Source organism: Eleginops maclovinus, chromosome 14 (genome assembly GCF_036324505.1).
Source record: "Eleginops maclovinus isolate JMC-PN-2008 ecotype Puerto Natales chromosome 14, JC_Emac_rtc_rv5, whole genome shotgun sequence".
Classification (NCBI taxonomy): domain Eukaryota; kingdom Metazoa; phylum Chordata; class Actinopteri; order Perciformes; family Eleginopidae; genus Eleginops; species Eleginops maclovinus.
This window is the reverse complement of record NC_086362.1, coordinates 8605464-8627665: the sequence shown is the minus strand read 5'-3', so window position 1 is coordinate 8627665 and position 22202 is coordinate 8605464. Positions and strand designations below refer to the sequence as shown.

General features: G+C 41.3%; 1 protein-coding gene across 2 annotated transcripts in view; it reads left to right on the top strand.

Annotated features, from left to right (window-relative positions):
* The window catches only part of adamtsl3 (ADAMTS-like 3), a 79618-nt gene that overhangs the window by 52024 nt on the left and 5392 nt on the right, over positions 1-22202 (top strand). For both annotated transcript variants that reach the window (XM_063900765.1, XM_063900766.1), the window contains 15 exons: positions 1571-1698; positions 6758-6803; positions 7141-7377; positions 9146-9272; positions 9436-9510; positions 10352-10509; positions 11895-12006; positions 12086-12224; positions 12318-12368; positions 12732-12936; positions 13813-13960; positions 14554-14638; positions 17746-18050; positions 19598-19727; positions 21906-22116. In XM_063900765.1, coding sequence (XP_063756835.1) covers positions 1571-1698; positions 6758-6803; positions 7141-7377; positions 9146-9272; positions 9436-9510; positions 10352-10509; positions 11895-12006; positions 12086-12224; positions 12318-12368; positions 12732-12936; positions 13813-13960; positions 14554-14638; positions 17746-18050; positions 19598-19727; positions 21906-22116 — 2157 coding nt within the window. The remainder of the gene's footprint in view (positions 1-1570; positions 1699-6757; positions 6804-7140; positions 7378-9145; positions 9273-9435; positions 9511-10351; positions 10510-11894; positions 12007-12085; positions 12225-12317; positions 12369-12731; positions 12937-13812; positions 13961-14553; positions 14639-17745; positions 18051-19597; positions 19728-21905; positions 22117-22202) is intronic.

Here is a 22202-nt window from a genome sequence, read left to right as displayed (position 1 = left end):
GCGCTATGCCATGCTGTTGGGGAAAAAGGGGCCAAAGAGGTCAAAATAACTTGGCGTATCCTGAGTTTTTCTTCTAAAATCCCATGGCTGTGTATTTCAAACACAAGGCTGGACATTCACCGTAAACTATTTGTCAGCTCAGTGGGCATAAATCGTTTTGAGGGCAGGTGTTACACATAATGTTCTCTGGTTTATTCAGTGTGTTTAGAGTAGTAGGGCTTGTTTACACATTTCATTCTTAATCTGCAGGACTTTAGATTTTAGGGTCACTTTCAAAATCTCTGCTGGACAAACTGGTGTAAAGATCCCACGCTGTGAGGATGTCTAAGGCGCACAAAAGCTGCCTTATTGAAAACGTATAATAATCTTTCATGGTTCACCTACACCAGTAAGACTGCTTAAGTGTTCAGGTTATTGTAGAAAATGATAATTTTCTCTTGGACCCACCTATTGCTTTTCAAAGCCTTAAAGCCTCTGTTGAATGGCAGATTATTTTATTGAATGTGTTTGCACCTCAAGTCTTTGAAACCACATTCCTGCTGCAATAGAAGGTGGATGATTTGTCCCAGTCTTGGTTCCAAGTCTTTTCTTTCATTTTCCAGGTTTTCATCCATTTAACAGGTATAGAACTAGCTTTTTTGGCAGCTTTGAGTGGAATACCTCCACGGAGCTAAGCTGCCCTTGTTCTAGATTGCAGAAGCAATATATTTTCCTTTTCACTCCATCTGAATCTGTAACGTAGCGCTGTGACTTCATTCAGTCAGACCTGCAAAGGGTATTGAGAAGAGCTCTGCTGCTGAGCACGGCCAAGACAAAGAAACATAACTCATGTGAAGCAGTAGGTGATCCACATCAGATGACAGTGCCAGCCTTACAAATAAACACCTCTTTTTAGAGCAAGGTGAATCAAGTCTAATCACGAAATACAAAAGGCCTTAGAGTAGTGCAAATATTTTAGGATTGAAGGGTGGAGAGGATCTTTATTTCTTGGCTTTCTCTCTACATCCGAGATCCACATTGTCCTTGCAGTCGCAAAATTAATCTTTCCATAATATTGACTTTGGATCCCGCAGTAATAGCCCTACCTCTGCTGCCAAATACAGCACAATGCAATTAGCAGAGAGACACACAAGCAAGGCCCGAAGTTAAAGAGAGGACTAACTTTTCATAATCTGAAGAATGACAGACATTTGAGATTTTCAAAAGGGGAAAAGTTGAGCGCTTTTGATTACTTCCTTTTGCACTCTTGCTCATCCTGTCACATGCACTTGTGTTTCGTTTTCATCAGCTCCTGGATTTTAATTCAGGCTAGCAGCTCTGGCTTTTTCTGTTTGTCCTGATCAAACGAAGGAAACCGAATCTTGTATAGCAAAAGATGGATAAGAAATGACAGTTAATCATATTAAATGTTTGGTAGTGTCTTGCAGAACAGACGATAACCAATACAAAAGACATCATTACATTGGTTTAAATGGATGTGGTGATAAAACTGAGAATCCAAACTGGTAACTGCGCAAGCATATCTATCTCATGTGTAACTCATCACTTCCTCCTTCCCTTCTGCCTGTAGAGCTCGCGTACAGCGCGGTCAGAGGAGGACAGAGACACTCTGTGGGACGCCTGGGGTTCATGGAGTGAATGTTCCCGGACCTGTGGAGGAGGCGCCTCATACTCCCTCAGAAGATGCCTCAGTTCCAAGTAAGTGTCGCACATACTCTACATACAGGTATTTTTCCACTGCATGATCTACTTGCCCTTTTGTGTTTTCCTTTAGCAAATGTTGTAGAGGGTACCTGGTGTTTTGGTCGGTACCACCTTAATCCCAGTTAAGACCTTTGATTGGTTGGAGAGAATCGTCGAGCAACACCATGGGTGATACTCATGCATTGGGAAATACATGCCTCAAAATCACACCTAATATGGCACAAGAATGGAATTGAAGGTAATGACTACCTAATGAAACAAAAGTGCATTTACTAAATGTAAACTTCTTGCTAGTTAAATCAATCAAAAGCAATATCTGTGGTGATCACTTATCAGAGTTGCTCTTATTACTGGAAAGAAGCTTTTGCATTTTTAGAAACAAACTGCAACTCAATTAAAGTATGTCTTCTAAATATGATACATTATTCAAAACAGCCCCTTGAAAGAATTGATATCCCTATGTTTGAGTCCTGTGGACCTTTAGGACCTAAGCTAAACCATATCTATAGCCCACCTAAAGTAAACTCGACAATTTGTAAGTATGTGTTCAACTCTATCCGAGGTAATCTCCCTTTATAAAGAGCTAAGTCCTGACTGGGGTTGGACTGGTTTCCATTAAAGTGCCATATCACAGCTTTAGGATTTCGAGAGAGGGAAAGGGGGGATTGTGGGGTGGTTCTTTTTCTTTTTGCTCACAGCCGTTCTGCCAAATAAATCCAGACAGCGTCCCTAATAGTGTGAGTAAATCTCACTCCATTCCCGTGGGCTGCACTGAGAGTGCTCGCAACATATGACTGTAGTGGGAATGTTAAATAGCCCTGAGGGGTCAACTGAGATCACTTGCCCATCCACCTCCTAGTGCTGTCTAGACGGCCATAAGAGAATAAATCTTGAATTCATCAGTGACAATGGGGATATGATTTTCAGTAATGACCCTTTTTTATTGCAAATCAAAGCATAACAATCAATGTCCCTTGCCAAAGTGCATGTCACTTTTTAATAACTTTACTGTGATAGGGTTTGGCCTCTGCGAGCATGAACCCATGTTGTTTTGATTCCCACTACTCATCATCTCGGCTTAAATCTGGGGACGAACTGGAACTTGCAATTTGGACCTCTGCGTCCTTTCATCCTGGTGCCAAAGTCGCCCGGTTGGTTAGGCTTTGAGCTAACTGAGCACTTCAAGATTAAAGCTTGAGGCAAAGTGTTATGGGCAGAGTGGTCAATTACAAGTGGATTTAAGGAAGAGAAAATAGGAGAAAAGGGAATGAGAGAGTATGTTTCCTATAAAAATGTTGTCACATTTATTGACTGGGAAATAGCTGCGGGGTGACTTCACTGCATTCCTTTATTTTACAGTTCCCCGAATGTATTTGTCTCTCACTAAAGGTAGCCAGGAATGCTGCCAAAGTCGCCCCTGTTTCAGTGTTTGGGGTTCAGGGGGAGATCGTAAAACATTACAACTATCCAAAGACAAAAATAAATGCAGATCATACCTGAGGTGTAGCTTAAGTGTTTTATAACCATCTGTCTGCACTTGTGCTGGGGAGCCAGGCTGAGAGGCATGAGGCTGTCAAAACCTCAAACTCAAAGTGCCAGACCCCCCATGTGCTGCTCGGTAAACACTGAGGTCAATGGCTTTTTGAGGAGTTCATTTAATGATATCAGCAGCGGTCATTTCTCTCTGCTTGCCCAGATTTTTTTGGTCAGGCACACCTCAGAACGCTACTGGCTGTAAAAGCAATTGACGTGTTAAGAGGTGTTTGGGGTCTGAGCCTCATGTGGGATGAAGGTGTTGTAGACGTCCACGGCGGGTATGTTTACAAACTCATGTGTCATAAGGCAGTGGCAGTAATGTATGTCTTTTTTTGCGGAGGAAATGGTAGGACCCTCCGTCCCACCTCATCCCGCCTCACCGTGCTGTTGCGTGGGAACACGGGAGCAGTAGCCTGGGACCGGGTGGCAGATCAAACAGCGTCATTAAAAAGCCCAGCACAAGGCCCCTTGTGTGTGTGACTCTTTGGAAAGAGAGGCTGGAAACGGGCCTGCAACACCCTCCAAACCAATACCACTCCAACTCTCTGACCTTTAAACACACTCTCACACACACACACACACACACACACACACACACACACACACACACACACACACACACACACACACACACACACACACACACACACACACACACACACACACACACACACACATAAACCTAATATTGAAACGCACGAGTGAGACAGACAACCGCACATGCATAGCACAGATTGCTGGCCCTCATTAGTCCCCCCTTCACTTGATCACAATCTCCATTATTAACAACAGCATTGGAAGCGAGTGTGGACATATGGATTGAGTGTTATGGCGAGAGAAAGCGCTGCTCATTTTTTACGAGGCTCGTGGTTTGGTCGTATTGGTCTTTTATTGTTTATCAAACCGAGGCCAGCCTTGACTTTTTTTTTTTTAAATGTTAGAAAGAGTCATATACCTTATTATAGAGCAGAAACAATAATTTGACTTTCAAATCAACGGTAAAACAATTGCTAACCATTCTGATAATTTATTCATAATTTTGAGTTCAGCCTGTCAAATATAGGGATTACATCTCTTTATCTTTTTTATATCATATTAAAGTGTTTATCTTTGAGTCCGGACTGACAAAACAAGACATTTGAAGTTATCACCTTTGAGAAACAGGAATAGACATTTTTTAATATTTTCTGACATTTTATAGACTAAAAGATCAATCAAGTATTCAAAAAAATAATATACAGATTAACAGATAATAGAATTAAACATTATTAACAGCTCTACTCCATTTAAAGCCTTCCATCATGAGGAAATGAAGCTGCACAGTCCTACAGTATGCAGGGGAACAAGTTAAATACGTATTTAAGCGTTGCAAATAACTCTGTAAAATGGTTTCACTCTTCATTGGGTCTCTGATTGACAGAAATTACAGACGTTAGCATTAAATGACTGTGGCATTTTCACCAAAGCCATGCACGGCTGTGTTTATAAGTCTTTCTTTAGATGGGGTGGTAGTTAAAATGTGCATTTTCTCCAAGGGAATTACTAATTTTGTCACCCTAATTAAGTAGGGCCTGGCACCTCGATTATGTGTCCTTTACAGAATAAGGGACCACCCTCTCTGTGGCCTGTGCAGTGCTAAAAACAACTCAAAAAAGTCTGTTTACTACTTAGATATGTCGTCTGGGAACCATGAATGTCTGTTCGAATAATTTTTCCAATCCATCTTGTAGATTTGGAGATATTCCACTGGATAAATTAAGACTTTGAAGTGCACTATATGGAGCTAAAAGATCCCTTATCATTCATCCTCAAAATATAATGACAATAGTCGCCGAGAAATCTCACTCTTTTAAAAAAAGTTGGACTAACTGGCTGACTTGTAGTCAAAGGAAAGAGGTAGTAGCTTTTCTACTATTATTTCATCTTTCTCAACATGTTACCCTTCCCTTTCAAGGCTCTCAATTTCCCAAGTTGATCAATTGCCGAGCTGACATAATTCTAAGCGTTCATGTGCCCACCCGTCTCTAGTGTATGAATATTATGGCAAAGGTCATGGAGCCCCGGTTGCAATTACTTTCAATCTAGTGAGAAGAGTTGATGACATGTATATAGACATTATAAGCCAAGGAAACTTTAATCCATAACCAATATTTAAAGTGAATGAATTTTTCATGGTTACTATAGATTTGAGTTCCTGTCTAAGAATGGGGTTGTTGGCATGCTAGATGCTAGTTTTACTCTCTATGCAGTCTTGTGCGTCGTTTTGATGCACAAACTCTCTGTGTCTTCTGTGAATATTTGGCAGGAAAGAGCAGGGCCATACTCGGTGAGTTATGTGTTATGTGCTCCAGTCGTTTTTTCCCTAACCAATAATGACGCTATGATGAATCTCCAGCCCCGGCCCGACTTCTGCTTAGCCTTCACTTCAGCTTCCAAAGTTAAGAGGAAATGAAAAGGGAAATTCATTTTATTCCCTTTGCCTCTTTTTTCTCGTAGCCTATATATATATATATATATATATTGCTCTTCTCTGCTACCTGTCTCTCGAGTCTTTGAAAGGCTCTTGTTTGGGTCAGAGCCTCGTGACCCGCTGTTAGGCTTGGCAGAGGGGACTGTCTGGAAACGTAACAGAGTCTAATGTTCCTGCCATGCCACACACTTCCCATTCACTCCCTCCGCTCTCTGGAATAATATTGTACAAATCCTCGAGCCTTCGTTCCCCTGTGAGTCCAAAGTCCAAGATGTAACCTCCAATCATGAGTCCAGATTAGCTAAGGGACACCGACACTGGAATTCCTCTAAAGGTTCCAAAACTCCAACGAAAATCCTTTGATTGGTTTCCACTGGGGGCTTGGATAATTGGCCTATCATAGTCACCATCAATGGTTTATCGTCACTCGGCATCAAAGCACAAAGGAATCCTAATTTTCAATAAGTGGTTAGCTCTATAATTTGGGTAAAGACACTGAGGACTGTCATGCAGAGAGTCGTGGTCCAAACCACTCCGATCTGTTCAGCAGACGCTACTCTGCTCTACTACTGTGTGTGCACTTCTGTTGGCTTACAAAGCGATGACTACACTGACCACTAAGAAACATTAAGTATTATATTTTTGTATTTTACGTACCTATGGACTCTGTTTTAACATTTTCTAATTCCTTTTTTTCCTGCTTTATATCAATTTTACAGTTTGATATTTTTGGGGAGGGTTCCTCAAGTAGGCTATGCCATTTTCAAACCAATTGGGATTTGTTATTTGCCTTATGGAAATAGCAATCACTTCTTTGTTTCATCCTGTTCACCAAACAAACATACAGTACCCCCTTGTATGAATCAACCATCACAATATGGGAATGCAATTACATTTTTGCAAATATAACTCAAAGCCCATGTTTCAATGTTGTCACATCATCATTGTAGGATTCCAAAAAAGGGAAAAGAATCCACAGTTGGAGAATATGGCTGCTGTGGATTGTGTTTTATATTATTTACATGTTTTTTTTTTCTTCTTCTGCAGGACCTGTGAAGGGCAGAATATCAAATATCGCACCTGCGGTAATGTGGTGAGTTGGTCCAAATTCATAGTTATATTTAGGATGTGGAAACAGCTTTTTAGAGCCTTTTTCTTAATGAAATGAACTGAGCACATTGTGATAAGAAGAGGGTGGAACTGTCACTAGGTTAGCAAAGTTTATGGTCGAAGGGTGTAATAAGGTCATGTGTGATTCCCTTGTTTGAAAGAAAGTGGGAAGTTGAGTAGGGGAACCTCACTCTAGTTCTGCTTTCATTTAACATAAGGAACATTACTTTGACATTCAGTAATCGCATTTTCCTGCATTACCATTGCGATAGTCTTTGCACTAATTCTAGAAATTGGCTGAACATTTCTTTGCCCCTCAGGATTGTCCTCCAGATGCCGGTGACTTCCGTGCCCAGCAGTGTTCAGCCCACGCAGACGTGCGATACCAGGGTCAGTACCACGAGTGGCTCCCTGTGTACAATGACCCCGACAACCCCTGCGCTCTCAAGTGCAAAGCTAAAGGCTCGGGCCTGGTGATGGAGCTGGCTCCTAAAGTGCTGGATGGGACCCGCTGCTACACCGAGTCTTTGGACATGTGCATCAGCGGAGTCTGCCAGGTAGGAGGAAGAATCCCACTTTGAGGAGTTCTTATTCCTTTAGTTAAGGTATATATCACAACAAGCCACACACTTATTTATTTTGGGTTAAAGGGTTGGGAGTCAAAAGCAAGATTGAAAAGGTGAGTTTTGAGGGCTTTTTTGAATGACGTGAGAGTGTTGGCATATCGGACGTGACTTGAGAGGGAGTTCCAGACGGAGGGGGAGGCTGCAGCGAAGGCCCTGTTGCCCCAGGTCCGGAGCTTGGTTCGGATGGGCTGCAGTAGGTTAGCATCAGCAGACCTGAGGCGACGGGTGGGGGTGTGTTGTTGGATGAGATCACAGAGGTAGGGGGGTGGGTGGCAAGGTTGTTGAGGGCCTTGTAAGTGAAAAGTAAGATTTTAAGTCAATGCAGTGCTTGATGGGCTGCCAGTGGAGGTCATGGATGATGGGGTCGGAGCGTCGGGTGGAGGTGAGCATGCAGGCAGCGGAGTTTTGGACATATTGAAGTTTTTTGAGGATGTGTGCAGGCGAACCATAACTGAACAGGACTAATGGATACAAGTATTTATGCAGGTTGATCAATTTAAAGTTTGATTGAATCATCATTCAACACTACTCTTTGAGAATTTGATTTGAGCCATCCTTCTTGATATTAATCAGAACAATTTTGCTTGGATTTCAACCGTTTGCCGTTTTCCGATAAAACTTACGGCTCAAATCAGTCCCTAAAACAGAGTGTATTACTTACAAAATCACACAAACGACAGAAAAGCACATAACATAAAACAATACAACTTATAAACAGTAGGTTGACTTACAATACTCACGTCTGCCCATGTGCTTTACAGATGAATCCTTAATGAGGATAATATCTGAGTGACAGTCCAGGAAATACTTTGCAATGCATTTTTTCCCGCTTGAATGAAATTACATCCCAACGCGTTTTGTCAGCAGAGGCTTTCTTACCAGGCCCAAATCACACTGTGGTTTGGTTTTATCTTACCGACAGAAATGGCTAACAACTCCATTAATCAACAACGCATGATTGCAGATAGTGTTTATGAAAAACAATGCGGGACAGTATAAGGCTATTGTAGAAATAGAAACAATACATCTGGTCTGAATATGGAGGAACCCTGAGGGATGTTTTTTTATAATCTCACTGTAACATTTAAATGGTTTCAAGGAAGACATCATCTTTAACTAACTCAACATCATTTTACTGGGAATTTTCACATGTATCTTTCTATTGTTTTGCAGTTTGGAGTTTATTTATGTTTGATAAAAATGAAAATGAGAAATAATATTGCTTTTAATGTATTTGCAGTGGTGTAAAGAAAATAAGCAAAGTAAGAACATTAACAAGATACTTCTACTCAGAGGTGGGACGTATTACCTGTACTTGTACTTTACTTGAGTATTTTCATTTTATGCTTCTTTGTACTTCTACTGCACTACAATTCAGAGGTCAATTGTGTACCACTACGATTATTGAATACCTTTAGTTACACATCTGGATTAATGATGAGAAATATAATCAACACTTAAAACAGACTTTAGTTACACCTGGAGTAAATCCACAAGCTACCCTACAGTATACAAAGTCATTAAAACTAGCTAAAGTATATTTTGATGCTACAACTTTTGTACTTTTACTTGAGTAACATTTTGAATGCAGGACTTTTACTTGCAACAGAGTCTTCTTACACTCTGGTACTTCTATTTTTACTCAAGTACAAGATCTGAGTACTTCTCTCTCCTCTGTGTATTTGTCTGTGTGTGATAGATTGTAGGATGTGATCATGACTTGGGGAGCGCAGTGAAGGAGGACAACTGCGGTGTATGCAATGGAGACGGCTCATCCTGCAGACTGGTACGAGGACACTACAAGACACAGCACGCATCAGGAAAAAGTAAAGTATCTCACTCACAATACATTCAATAATAATCACCTTTTGTCCGACTGCAGTCTTTCTTAGTCAAATCAGTCAGTTTCTTATGGTATGTGTGTTACTAGTTGTGATCTGTATAACTATGAGTGATATTCTTAAAGCTGTTTTTCTTCTCCTGCTGCAGCTGAGGACACGGTTGTTGCCGTCCCCTTTAAGAGTCGTCATGTTCGCCTGGTCCTGAAAGGCCCGGATCACTTGTGTAAGTCCTGGTAGGTCCAGGGTGATATTTGTATTTGGCTGTGTTTTTTATCGCCAAATACCTGCACATTAAACACAAGTATTCTGCATGAGCTTAGGGAGTTTTACTGCCGGTCATGTTGTGTTTTAAAGACTTGCTATTCAAAAGAAATATTACTTTTCCATTATAAGTTATACTTGCTTGACCTCTAATGAATATCTCGCCCAAGAAACAACCTGAAGTCAACATTTCATTATGAAATATATTATATTTTGGGCTTTGCTTTTGAAAGTAGCTCAGCACAGAATAACCAGATATTTATTTTTCCCCATTGCCCTGGCTCTGAGAAGGTGTGAGGCTTCCAGCAGATCTCTCTGGTGTCAAAGTGCTGGCATCAGACTCCACACTGGATCAAATCGATAACAAATGTTCCATTTCAGCATCTATCTTTTTTCCACGCTGAGTTTACAGATTGTTTCCTGGACCAGGTCGAAAGATTTTCTGAATGGACAGATTTTTCATTTAATATTTCCCTCCTTCTCTTTGGCCAAAAGCCCCTAAATTGTAACCATGTGTCTGCTGGTTGCTGCTTCCCTGGTACCTCCTTGTTTTTGTTAAAATGTCACCGAGGAAATCACACAACACCCTTATTAGGCCAGGGGTAAGGTGAGGTCAAACGGTGAGGGGGTCACTGCTTTTCCTTTCATTTGCTGCTTCATTTAGTTTGACAGTAACGAGGGAAAATGTAGACAAGAAAATATGATATTCAAAGAGAAACTAAAGTATCTGTATGTTGATTTATTTTAGAATTGAAACCGATAAACTTCATTTTGCCCTTGCTCTTAATTTGTTTCCTCTCTAGATGTGGAGAGTAAGACACTACAGGGGGTGAAAGGGGAACTGGTGTTGGATAAATCGGGGCAGTTCCTCCTGGAGAACACCACCCTGGACTTCCAGAAACTTTCTGATAAGGAAGTCCTGAGAATCACCGGCCCACTTGGAGCCGACTTCACTGTCAAAGTAAGAGCTTAAATATGTAAAATCCAGTGACTGAAAGCTGTTCTCATTTTATTATTTCTTCCACAGTTTGGTTAATTTTGTTTTTCAGGGAATATGAGCAAGCAGTTAAGTTTTCATTGCCCATTTCTGGATAGGGATATGTACGTTGATAAATAGCGCAATAAATGGAGAGGTGGAGAGATATGATAGTGATACTTAAATTCATGTGAAAAAAAACCAGATTAAACCTGATAATTATACAAATAAAAACAAGAATAAAGCATGAAAGTACAAGAAATAAAAAATATATAACAAAAATGAAGGGATAAAATGAATAAAAATACATCATTTTAAAACCAAATTAAAAAGGACAAAGCAATAGGGACAATAAATATGAGAAAAAAACTTAGGTACAACTAAATATTTATCATAATAGTACTAAAAATGCATAAATGAAAAATTCTAAATAATAAAAACAAGAGAGAAATAATGATATTAAAAATCTAAGTGAAAATGTTTTAATATAAAATAATTTAAAACAAATAAGTTAATACACAGTGAAGGATGGAAGAGAAAATAACCAAACCATACTTTTCTAGAAATAATGTTACACACCGTGAGTTTTAAACTAGAGAAGAAAAAATTCAATATGTTAATATCAATAATAATTAGCTTCCACCGAGAATTATCACTCAACCCTTCATTTCCCTCCACTTAATGTGAAGAAATATGTGTTTGATTCATCAAGGAATGTCTGGGCTTGGAAAACAATCACTATGCACAAGGTTAACTTACAGTATGTTAAAAACATAACACTACATAAATCCACATTCATAAACCCACCTCATAATTCAGTATTGGTCCATGGATTTTTTTTTACAGAGCTTACATTGTGTGTTGTAAATGCATTACACACTTACACTCACATGCTGACACTCTAGGGCCAGTGAGTGGACATTAAAAGTTATACTTGGAAACGCCTATGAAAACTTCCCCCTTCATAAACACACAACTCCGGATCAGACAATAAATATCAATTCCGGAGACAGAAATCTGAGGAGGTATAAAAGCATAATTTTCTAATCTGTTTAAAGGCAGACAGCCAATTTATATCGCAGGGCTGGAAAAGGTTTGGACAAATAGAAAATCATATTAAAAGGTTGCCAGACAGTGTCTCCACTTCACTTAATGTGAGTGAGTGGCAGCAGCGTTCATTCATACGTGTAGACATAGCCTGGCATTTTTTCAATATAGTAGACGGGGGAATTATGTTTGCTTAAATATTTATGGCTCTTTTCTCAACAGAAAAACAAATATTTGTATTGATGAAATCAGATATTGTCATCTCTCATCCAGTTATTATTTATCACTTTTTTGTGGTGACAACATGAACACTGTTTCTGTAGGTGCAGTTTTCCAGTGGACCGGACAGTGTGGTGCAGTACATTTACTACCAGCCCATCATCCACCGCTGGAGAGAGACCGACTTCTTCCCCTGCTCCGTCACATGTGGTGGAGGTGAGTGGAGAAAAAGCACTAGGAAAGCCCAAAATGTCCCCTGTGGCAGACAAAATCATTGACGTTTCTTTATGTGCAGGCTACCAGCTGACCTCAGCAGAGTGCTTTGACCTCCGGAGCGGCCGTGTGGTGGTGGATCAGTATTGTCATTATTACCCAGAGAACATCAAACCCAAACCCAAACTGCAGGAGTGCAACATGGATCCCTGCCTGGCTAGGTGGGGGCAGAGAAAACTCTTTTAAAAAAAAGTGTCAACAGCAGATTGTATGATTCTAAATCTTCATTTTCTCTTATTGATTTTGCCTTTTAGCGACGGCTACAAGCAAATTATGCCATATGACCTCTACCACCCCCTGCCTCGGTATGTATTCTCAGCTGTGAGGTACCATAAAGTGCTGCAGGGAATAAGCATTTTAGAACTAGGGGAATTAACATAGTAGTCTCTGGGGGTCTCATTTAGACGCTTGTTAGTGACGGCCTATTTCGAGACATGAAAGAGCTTCAAAATATACAGGTGGAGTTTTACTGATAGATTTTACGTCATAGAACAATAATAATAAACTGTCCTAAACTTGTGCCAACCACAGACCTTATTTCAGGTGCCTAACCTAACAACCATTAACTTTGAGACGAGCGAACCAGAAGTGCAAAAATGACTCTTTTCTGGTATTCAGGACCCAGCAAGACAAACTTTACCAACCTATCTGTGACATTGGTGTTTCAGATGGGAGAGCAGTCCCTGGACGGCCTGCTCCACCTCTTGCGGCGGAGGCATCCAGAGTCGCTCGGTGTCCTGTGTGGAAGAGGACATGCAGGGCACTATCACCACCACTGAGGAGTGGAAGTGTCACTACTCCTCCAAGACGGCCATCCTGCAGCCCTGCAACGCCTTCGACTGCCCCACCTGGCTGGCACAGGAGTGGTCTCCCGTAGGTGCCATTTTATTCAGTTTTGAACATTGTTTTTTTCATGATTATCACTGGTGCTTATTGGTATGGTATGTCTTGTCGTTAAAATCCTTGAAAACTTTTTTTTTTGGAGGGGCTATTCCATTGATTAGTTTTTCTTTTGTGAGTTTCTGTAAAGCATCACAAACTTGCAAAAAATGTAAATAGAACTTCATGTTCATAAGTTTTTTTAAGTCTGAGAATCAGCAAAGTAAGGCCTAATTGACCCAAGGAGTTAGAAGAAGTAAAAAGAAAAGCATGATTAGTCATCTTGAATGTTTTACGGGAATACTCTGGGAATGTTTGGATTCAAACACAAGCTCCCTGTGTGAATCAGAGTACTGCTCACCTCAATTTAAGCATCCTTCACCACGTGTAACTTTAAGGCTTTGTTAAATCTCCAAGCCAAAAGCACATATTCTTAAACTCTTCTTCTGCCAACACATCCAGTATATCTAGGTGATGCATCTGGACCATCTAACGCTCCTGTTAGCTTACTGATGTGGCGGAGTTGCAGTTACAATAACCATAAACATCCCATACATCATCCTCGTGGGGATGTTTCAGCCTCACCATTCGTACGTGCACAGGCAGAGGCCCAGGGAGTCAGATTTGTGGCCCGGGACGCTGTTTACCTAGCACATTCTTCCCTGTGAACTTGCCTTTAAATGCTTGTTTTGGCAGCGGATGCACAAAGTTCACTCCTGAGCCGAGCGCTGCAGGGATTTTGGAAGGTCTCTTTGCTTTACTTTCCTCGAGTCGAGGGCTTCTGAGACTTAACACGTTAACCAATGTGTGTGTGATAATCGCCGTCAGCTAATCTGCGATTCTCCCACCATGTCTCCCTGTCACCACCAGTGCACGGTGACCTGTGGGCAGGGTCTGCGCTACAGGGTGGTGTTGTGCATCGATCACAGAGGACTCCATGCTGGAGGCTGTAACCCCACCACCAAGCCGCACATCAAGGAGGAATGCCTGGTGACGGTGCCCTGCTATAAATCCATCGGTAGGTCTGTTTGTCTAGAGAACTCAATGCTTCATAGTTTGTTCGGGTTCTCCCTTTCTATAATCATGAACAGTTTGCACATACTCTTATTTGCAAACACTACTTCAAAGGATACATTTTACTTTTAATTTAAAGCTACTGTACACAAATATGTAATGTATATGGCACACTATGTTTGTATGTTTAGTAAATTGGTACATTAAAGAGTATTCTCATTTATTCTTTATATGTTATGGTGTTTAGATACTCTTCTGAATAAATGTATTTTCTACTGAGAGTCTGTTATTTTTTATGTTTATTTGTATTTTACTCTATTATTCTTGATCTGTCTGTCTGTCTGTCTGTCTGTCTGTCTGTCTGTCTGTCTGTCTGTCTGTCTGTCTGTCTCTGTCTGTCTGTCTGTCTGTCTGTCTGTCTGTCTGTCTGTCTGTCTGTCTGTCTGTCTGTCTGTCTGTCTGTCTGTCTGTCTGTCTGTCTGTCTGTCTGTCTGTCTACAACTATAATTAAACATTGCTATAAGCAGATTTCAAAGCGTAATCATGTTTTAAACCCTAATCTCTGGTCCTTTATCTTTCCTGTGATATTTTCTGTAGATACTCTCCCAGTAGAGGCCAAACCTGTGTGGCATAAGCAGGCCATCGAGCTGGAGGAGGAGGTCAGCGTCACTGAGGAACCAACGTGAGTTACACATGCACAAATTAGCATGCATGCGCACAAAAAAGGATATTAATGTGAATTTGTGTCGGATTATCTGTGACTGGGTTTTTTGATATTAGATTTTCTCATTCTCTGCACTAAAACCATGTTATACGATGCCATATTAGTTTCCAATTTCTTTGTAATTTTTATTTTCTATATTTATGCTCTTACTTTTGCGCAACCTAAACCTGTTTATTGTGTGCATCAAACACACGGCCACATGAGCATGCAAGCGCATTAAAAAGGATATTAATGGTAATTGAAATATCTGTGACTGATGCTTTATTATATCGGAAACAATCCTGATTCTGATAAGTTAGTAATGTTAAACAAATAAAGCCTCTCTAGCTTCGTAGCCCAGAAAAAGAATCCCTGTCACTCTGCACGGACAGAAGAAGAAGTCAGATCCCAGATACAACAACAGCTTTCACAGCTCAGGGCGCAGTTTCTACCTGGAGGTGAAATTGAAGCCGACAGGGCTGGCACTGCCATGAAACCCCAACAGTGTCGTGGTTGTGTTCATGTCAAAGGCCATTTGCAAGAACTCGGAGTCAGTGTACGGCTGTAGCTTCGAATATTTTCCTGGCACTTTACAAAATAGGCCTCTTTGTAAACCTGGGTTTGCCAAATGTTTGTCAGACAAGGTGGCAGGAGAGTTTATGTCAAGAGGAGTAAATAAGAAGTTTAACGCACCAGGGAAGGTGTTTATCGTAAGCTCTAAGTAATGCTGTATGAGGTTATTAAGGGTTAAAGGGGGAGCTGAAGGTGAAAGACAAAACATATTTTTTTGGAAAGTAGCTGACTACCAGCATTACCTCAGCAAGCTTCCAGATGTCCCGCATATCAGTGCAATCACAAAGGCCTCTGAAGATGGACAATGTTTGGACTGTACCCAGTGTCTTGCATGACTTGTATTAGCGTCCATGTTAGCCAGTTCAAAACATCTGTTACTGTGACTTATCTTTGGAGTGGGAGAGTGTGAGGGAGGGACGCCAAAACATATGAATTTGCTCTATTGCGAGAAAAAAAAGTCTTCCCTCGCAAAGCTCATAAATATCTGTGTATAATATGCCGTCATCCACATGCCAACAACAATATCTGCCTACCATATGGGGCCAGGTTACGGATGTGAGCGGAAAGAGAAGGACATTCCTGAGTTAGACTTATTGCACCACCACTGCCAGGCCGTGCGCCTGCCGCGAGCCACCGCTGTGAAACGGCTTGAAAATTGAAACCCATATATGTTCCACAGCGAGGTAAGGAGAGCTTTTTTTCACCGCTGTGAGTAAATAAATAATTTCCAATCGATGGAATTCATTTGATACGATCAACATGGGGCTTTGGCAGATATCACAAAAATCCCAATTGTTTTTGAAGCCGCAGATGTACTTTAACAACGCATGAAGATAAACTTTTCCGTGGGTTCGCTTGTCGACTTTGTTGCTTTCGTTCCAAGATCTAACTGCCGGTGATTCATTTGTTTGTCCAAAACACTATGAGTCCTGGAGCACTCATAAAGAGCCGAGTTTGCTGCAATAATGAGCTCTTTATTGAGGCATCTTATGAAACAGCAGGGTGCCTGTGTGTTGTGGTCACACTGTTTAACCGAGGAGGAATGCTGCACATCGGTTGGCTGCTTTATGACATTCATGTATCTCATAATGCCTGCTGTAGGAAGGTACTTGGGTAGTTTATAAACCCAGAGAGTGATTTACCCGAAACAACTTGGCTGACTGGGGTTAAACAATTTTCCTATCCAATCATATTCCAATTTTGAATGAAATTACCAACATCTATTGAAAAAAAAAATATATAGTAACATTAGGGCTGAAAGGTTAATCGTTAAAAGATTGCAATCTTTATTCACTCACGCACGCAACCCATTTCTGAACAATTCTACCATATTTGCTTAGGAGAGTTTCATTTTTGGTGCTCATAATTTGTCACTGCTGCGGCACACACACATTCATACCTCTTCCTGAACCTACAGCTCGAGTTACACTCAACCAATCAGATCAGCCACAAACTGTCCGTGAGGTCAGACTGGGTCCGGAAGCTTTTCCTAATGTGCACCAATCTCCAACATCACTGTAAAAGTATCTTAGCTCGACCAGAAATGATATTATACATACATTTGCGGGGACAACCTCAGTGCACTACTTGATTTTAACTCCTAAAAAAACTGTTTTTCTCATTTTATTAATAACTGATCTAAAAAAAACTCAACACTGAAGCGACTGAATGATTGTCACACAGTGAGCTACAGAGCCAAATTAGTCTTCTGTCATTACTGAGGTTTTGTAAAGTATATCTGCCAAAATAAACTGTGGTGAGCTCCGCCCTGCCGAGGACAGCTGCTGCATGTTGTAAATATTTGGGCTAACAATGGAGTATAAAAAATGGATGAATACAAGACTGTTGTGCAATGGAAAAGGTAGGAAAGGTATGATGAAATGGCTTTTACCTCCTCATGTTGAATTTCCAGTTAGGTTTATGTGTCAGTAGTTTCCAGTTACCCCACATTGTCTGTTGTAGTACTTTTCGTATAGTGTCACCAGATCTGAACAATGGTTTATTATTAGATTTCCCTTCCTTGATCTTTAAAATAACTACGCTTTTTCATTTGGGCCAACCTAAAGATGCAGAGCAAACTTTCCAGTTGTATTATTTTTTGTTGTACTCTGAGCAGTGACGTGGTGTCATTTTTGGGGCTCTAGCTCTCACCCAACCTTGACGGGCCTTCAGGCATTCGGGAAGTCTCTCCCTCTATGATCCAAACTTTAAGATGAGGAAGGATGCACATGGCAGCCGTTTATCCTGGAATAACTGATCCTAATTCCTCACAGCTGTTCAATTAACCACAGCAGGTCTGGACTTCATAAATACTCAGTGGATTTATGAATTTAGAAGTCAATGACTTAAATCTGTACACAGGGGGAATGCACCAAAGTAGTTTAAAGTCTGCTGTCCTTGTCAAATCCCAAATGTTACTGCCTGTCCAAGCCTGTGAGCATTTGTGTGTGAAGTATACCACAGCAAGTGTTTATATATTTATGTGTGTGATTAATCTTCCCGTTTTTCTCCAGCTTCATCCCGGCTCCCTGGCAGCCCTGCAGCAGGACGTGCGGCGCCGGGACTCAGCGGCGGGCCGTAAAGTGCCAGGTGTTGCTGTCCTTCTCCCAGTCTGTGGCCGACCTGCCCGACGATGAGTGTGAGGGGGTGAAACCCGCGACCAGTCAGCCTTGCTACCGTACGCCCTGCTCCGGCAAAGGGAAAGAAAGTGAAAAGGAGGTGGAGGAGGAGGAGGAGGAGGAGGAGACACCTGACAGAGAGGAGCTGCACGACTGGGAGTACGAGGGCTTTACCGAGTGCTCAGAGAGCTGTGGCGGCGGTACGGATCAATACTGACCTCTTTAACATGAAAAAGCAAAGCAGCACAATAAGTTCGTGGGACCAAAGTGCACAGCAGTGATTTGAGTTAAATGCTAACATGATAAAATGTTTAGTGTCTTAGCAGCCTCACATTTGCTAATTGCACGTAACACAATGTACACCTGATGAGGGTAACGATGGGAATAACATTATGTTTTTTGTAGAAATTTAAACCTAAATGTTGACCCTATGACCCTATAAATCACATCCTGATAAAGTAACCCTACTCAATCAGTAGTGAATTTTTCCAGGGTAAAATGATGCTTCACAGCAGTAAGCGGTGACCTTATTCTAGTGTATGACTTAAACCATGGCAGTATGGGCTTTAAAGTAGAAGGTTATATGATATTAAATGATAATGGGAGTTGTTGCAAGCAATCGTAAAGGTCATTCGTCATAGTCTCTCTCAGTGGCAGGGAATCCAGCACCAGCTTTCCCAAACATCCTGCCAACGTTCATTCAGGCCAGCTTTAATCTCCCCCCAACTTTAATTTCTGCACATGGGCGTAGGCTTCTGTCTGTGTGTGCTCACCCTAACCCAACAAACTCACATTCAGGGATGATTACAGTGGGCTATCAGGTGTCATACACACCCGAGGCCTGCGCTCCTGTGGACCATCACACCACTGAAGCATTTGAAGTGCCCGCCTCGCTGTTATTGTCCCCAACATTTGAAGCAGAGATTAATGTTGCGTTGCTTTTAGCGTGACATGACATCACACCCTTGGAGTTTATCCAAAGTACAGGTCCTGAAATGAAGCAGGCCGCTGAACCGTTTTGATGTTGATTGCGCCACCGCTTGCTTTTTTCTGAGGGTCTGATGCTGCATTCACACCAAATAGTTTGACCACCAGATAATTTGGGATGATTTGGGTTACTCTGCACAGTTGATTCATCTGATTCACTGCAGATTTTAGCAAAAATAAACAGTTAATTGCGATAAACTAGTCAACAGGATGCAGAAAAACCAACACTATTTTATACATTTGTAGAGACTTTAAGTAAATGCTTTGTCAGGTCTGTCCTAAAAACAACAAGCAAACACTGTTTCGAGAGCTTGTTTTCGGAAACAAGTTCCAATCAGAGTTACACTCACATTATTGTTTATAGACATAAATATCTTGACACTTTTGTTGCTTTAAAGTAAAAACATTCAATGTGACACTGGCTTCCATTTCTGGGTAAACAACATCCCTATGTTGGTGTCCTCATGAAAATCTCAACTCTGATAGGCTTTCACGTCATAACCTCAAGCTAATTCCTTGCATATTCCATGTGCAAAGAAAGTCCTTTCCATTTGGTATTAACACACCATAATATGTGGGTTGCTTCATTGCTTTAATGCTACATGTGTGAAGCTGATAATATTTGAAAGATACCTAACAAGAACAATATCCGGCTGCATAGCAGATACGGCACAGGTAGATAATTATTGTCTAAAAAGTTGACCCTTTCCTATATCTCGTGGTTATTTGACATCCCTTGTGATTTTTTTTCTGATCTCAGGTGTGCAGGAGGCTGTGGTCATCTGCCTGAACAAGCAGACGAGGGAGGCAGCCGAGCACAGTCTGTGTGTGAGCTCCAGACGCCCCCCTCAGCTCCTGCAGGACTGCAGAACCCAGCCCTGCCCACCCAGGTACATTAAATCACAGACACACATATCATTTGTTTAAAATAGTTTGCGCACGAACATTAAAACACACATGATTGATGAATGCAGTAAACCCGTGGAGGAAATGTGTTTTTGAAAAAAAAAAAAAGGAAAAAGTTTTGGCTGCATTCAAGAAAGAAAATATTAATTAAAAGCAGGACTGAGATCTGGCTCTGCTCTTTATTAGTTTGCCAAGACTGTAACCCAGAAGAAAAAAAATGCAATATAGAGAGCTGGGACATTCATGTAGCGTTTCCCAGAGCCCCGATGCTTTCCTGGGTCCTGCACCTGGAACTGCTCAACTTTTAGACGATCAAAGGACTCGCATCACACCCGTTGGATCAATTAATCTCTGCTAATCAGTGGTTTTGTACAAAATAGATTAAAATCCTTCTAATCCACTATGTTATGTCTTTCACTTTAAACCACATGGGCCAATTAAATGATCATTTGGGCCACTTTGGGTCCAAGTGATACTAGAGCAGAGTAACAGAGATCGATGAGTATCTTTGATAGCAGGAAATGAATCCAGAGGGACGGCTTGTGAGAATAAAGCACAAAATAGGGACCATGTGCCGGTGGTGATATTTGCTGGGCTGACATGTGAAATTGTCCTTGGAATGAAACCTTTTTTCCGTTGTTTTGTCAGCACAGAAATGGAGGAGACCTGTGCTGGAGAAGTTAGCAATACCTATTGAAAAAGGACTGTAAAAAAATGCTTGAATTTGGCTTTTTATATGACTATTAATGTCCTTCAGTGATGACGCATCATAGGGTCTTATGTCACATTATCAGATAGGTTGACAATGTGACATTTTTCCTTTTGGAAAAGCCAATCAGGGCGTCATTTAAATCAAAAATGTGCAATCTGCCCATTGCATAATGAAATACTGTGTATTTGACGTTGACATTTTGCCTAGCATAGTTAATTAAGAAACCTTATGTAATAATTATTCCAAATGAAAAAAGGTTCATCCTATGGGGAGAATGAATGTGATCTATAACCAAATATGTAAAGGGTTCAAAACAGCAGTACAATCATTTTCTGGGAACATGTTTTTTCAGGTTTTTCATCAATTTGGAATACAGTGGATGAACAATGAGAACCCAAAATGAAATACCTGAATGGTTAAACAGCATAATAGCATGATAGCATAGCAACGTCTAATATTACTGAGCCATGGCTAAGCGGTGAGTGGATTTTGCGGTAGGCCACACGTTTAAAATTAACACCGTGCGCAGTGTCGGTGTTCCACCACTCTTGTCAGAAAACCCAGAGGCTTGCTGCCTGCCCGGCCTGTTTTTCCAGGCCTTGAGTCTTGTTTTCAGGCACAACAAACGCTGTATTGGACTTGTTTCCTTTGGCTCTTTACTCCCTCCCTGAGGCCTCCTCACCCTCGCATATTAAGCTACACTCTTTGGATACTGTTCCCTCTGAAGGGAAACAGCCATAGGATTTGGCTTTGAGTATAGTACCGGTCCTGAAAAAAAACCCTCATTCCCAATTCTCCACAGTCCCTGGACCCTTGAGTAAACATGAATAGTTTTGAAAATTCACCTAATCTGTCAAGCAAGAAGTAAAACCGCTGCCATCTTGGTCAAAGCCGAAGCTTTAGGATGCCTTTTAAAGCCATAGCGACAAAGACACATGCCACATTGTTTTCAAGATTAGAATAAATGTGCTCAGAAAACTTTGAAGCTGGATTCTTCTTTCGAAAGAAAATGTGTTAGGCATCAAAAAGAAAATTGGTACACCGGGGTCATTGGGAAAACACGAGTGAAGAAATCATGCCTTGGGATTTCTCAAATATCGCTAAATTCAGTGGGAGATTTGATGTTTCTCTGACAGTATCTGGCCCCATGAATCACCCTTTTAGTTTTCACTTGTATTCACTTTCATAGATTTGCACATAAGACTGAAAGAGCGTCCTCTCAGGGGATCAAGTAAAAACATCAAGCGCTCGGACTGCACTGCTGTATAGATTGGATAATGTGGCTAGCTACATATGCATTTGCCCTAAAGATAAAGCAATTTGATAAATCTGGAACCGGAAGGGTTAAAAGTTAATAAACTGTGTGTGGTTAACATGAAAACTCAGGAAGAAACTGGTTACATTTCGTTGACATCATGCAGCAGTGTGATGCTGAGCATTGTGTTTACAGGTGGGAAACGGGGGAGTGGAGTTCCTGCTCTGCTAGCTGTGGGGTTGGTCTTATGACCCGCACTGTGGCATGCTCTCACCGACCCTCCCGGGACAGCAACCGTACCGAGGTTTTGCGGGATGAAGACTGTCAGAGCCCCAAGCCCGTCCCGGTCCAAGCCTGTAACCGCTTTGACTGTCCTCCCATGTGGGACACTCGAGCCTGGGGACAGGTAAAGGCTCTCACTTGTGTCATGTTTCCATCCCTATTATAAATACTGCTGTCATTTGTCTGAGGAATGACATCCAATTTCCCCAG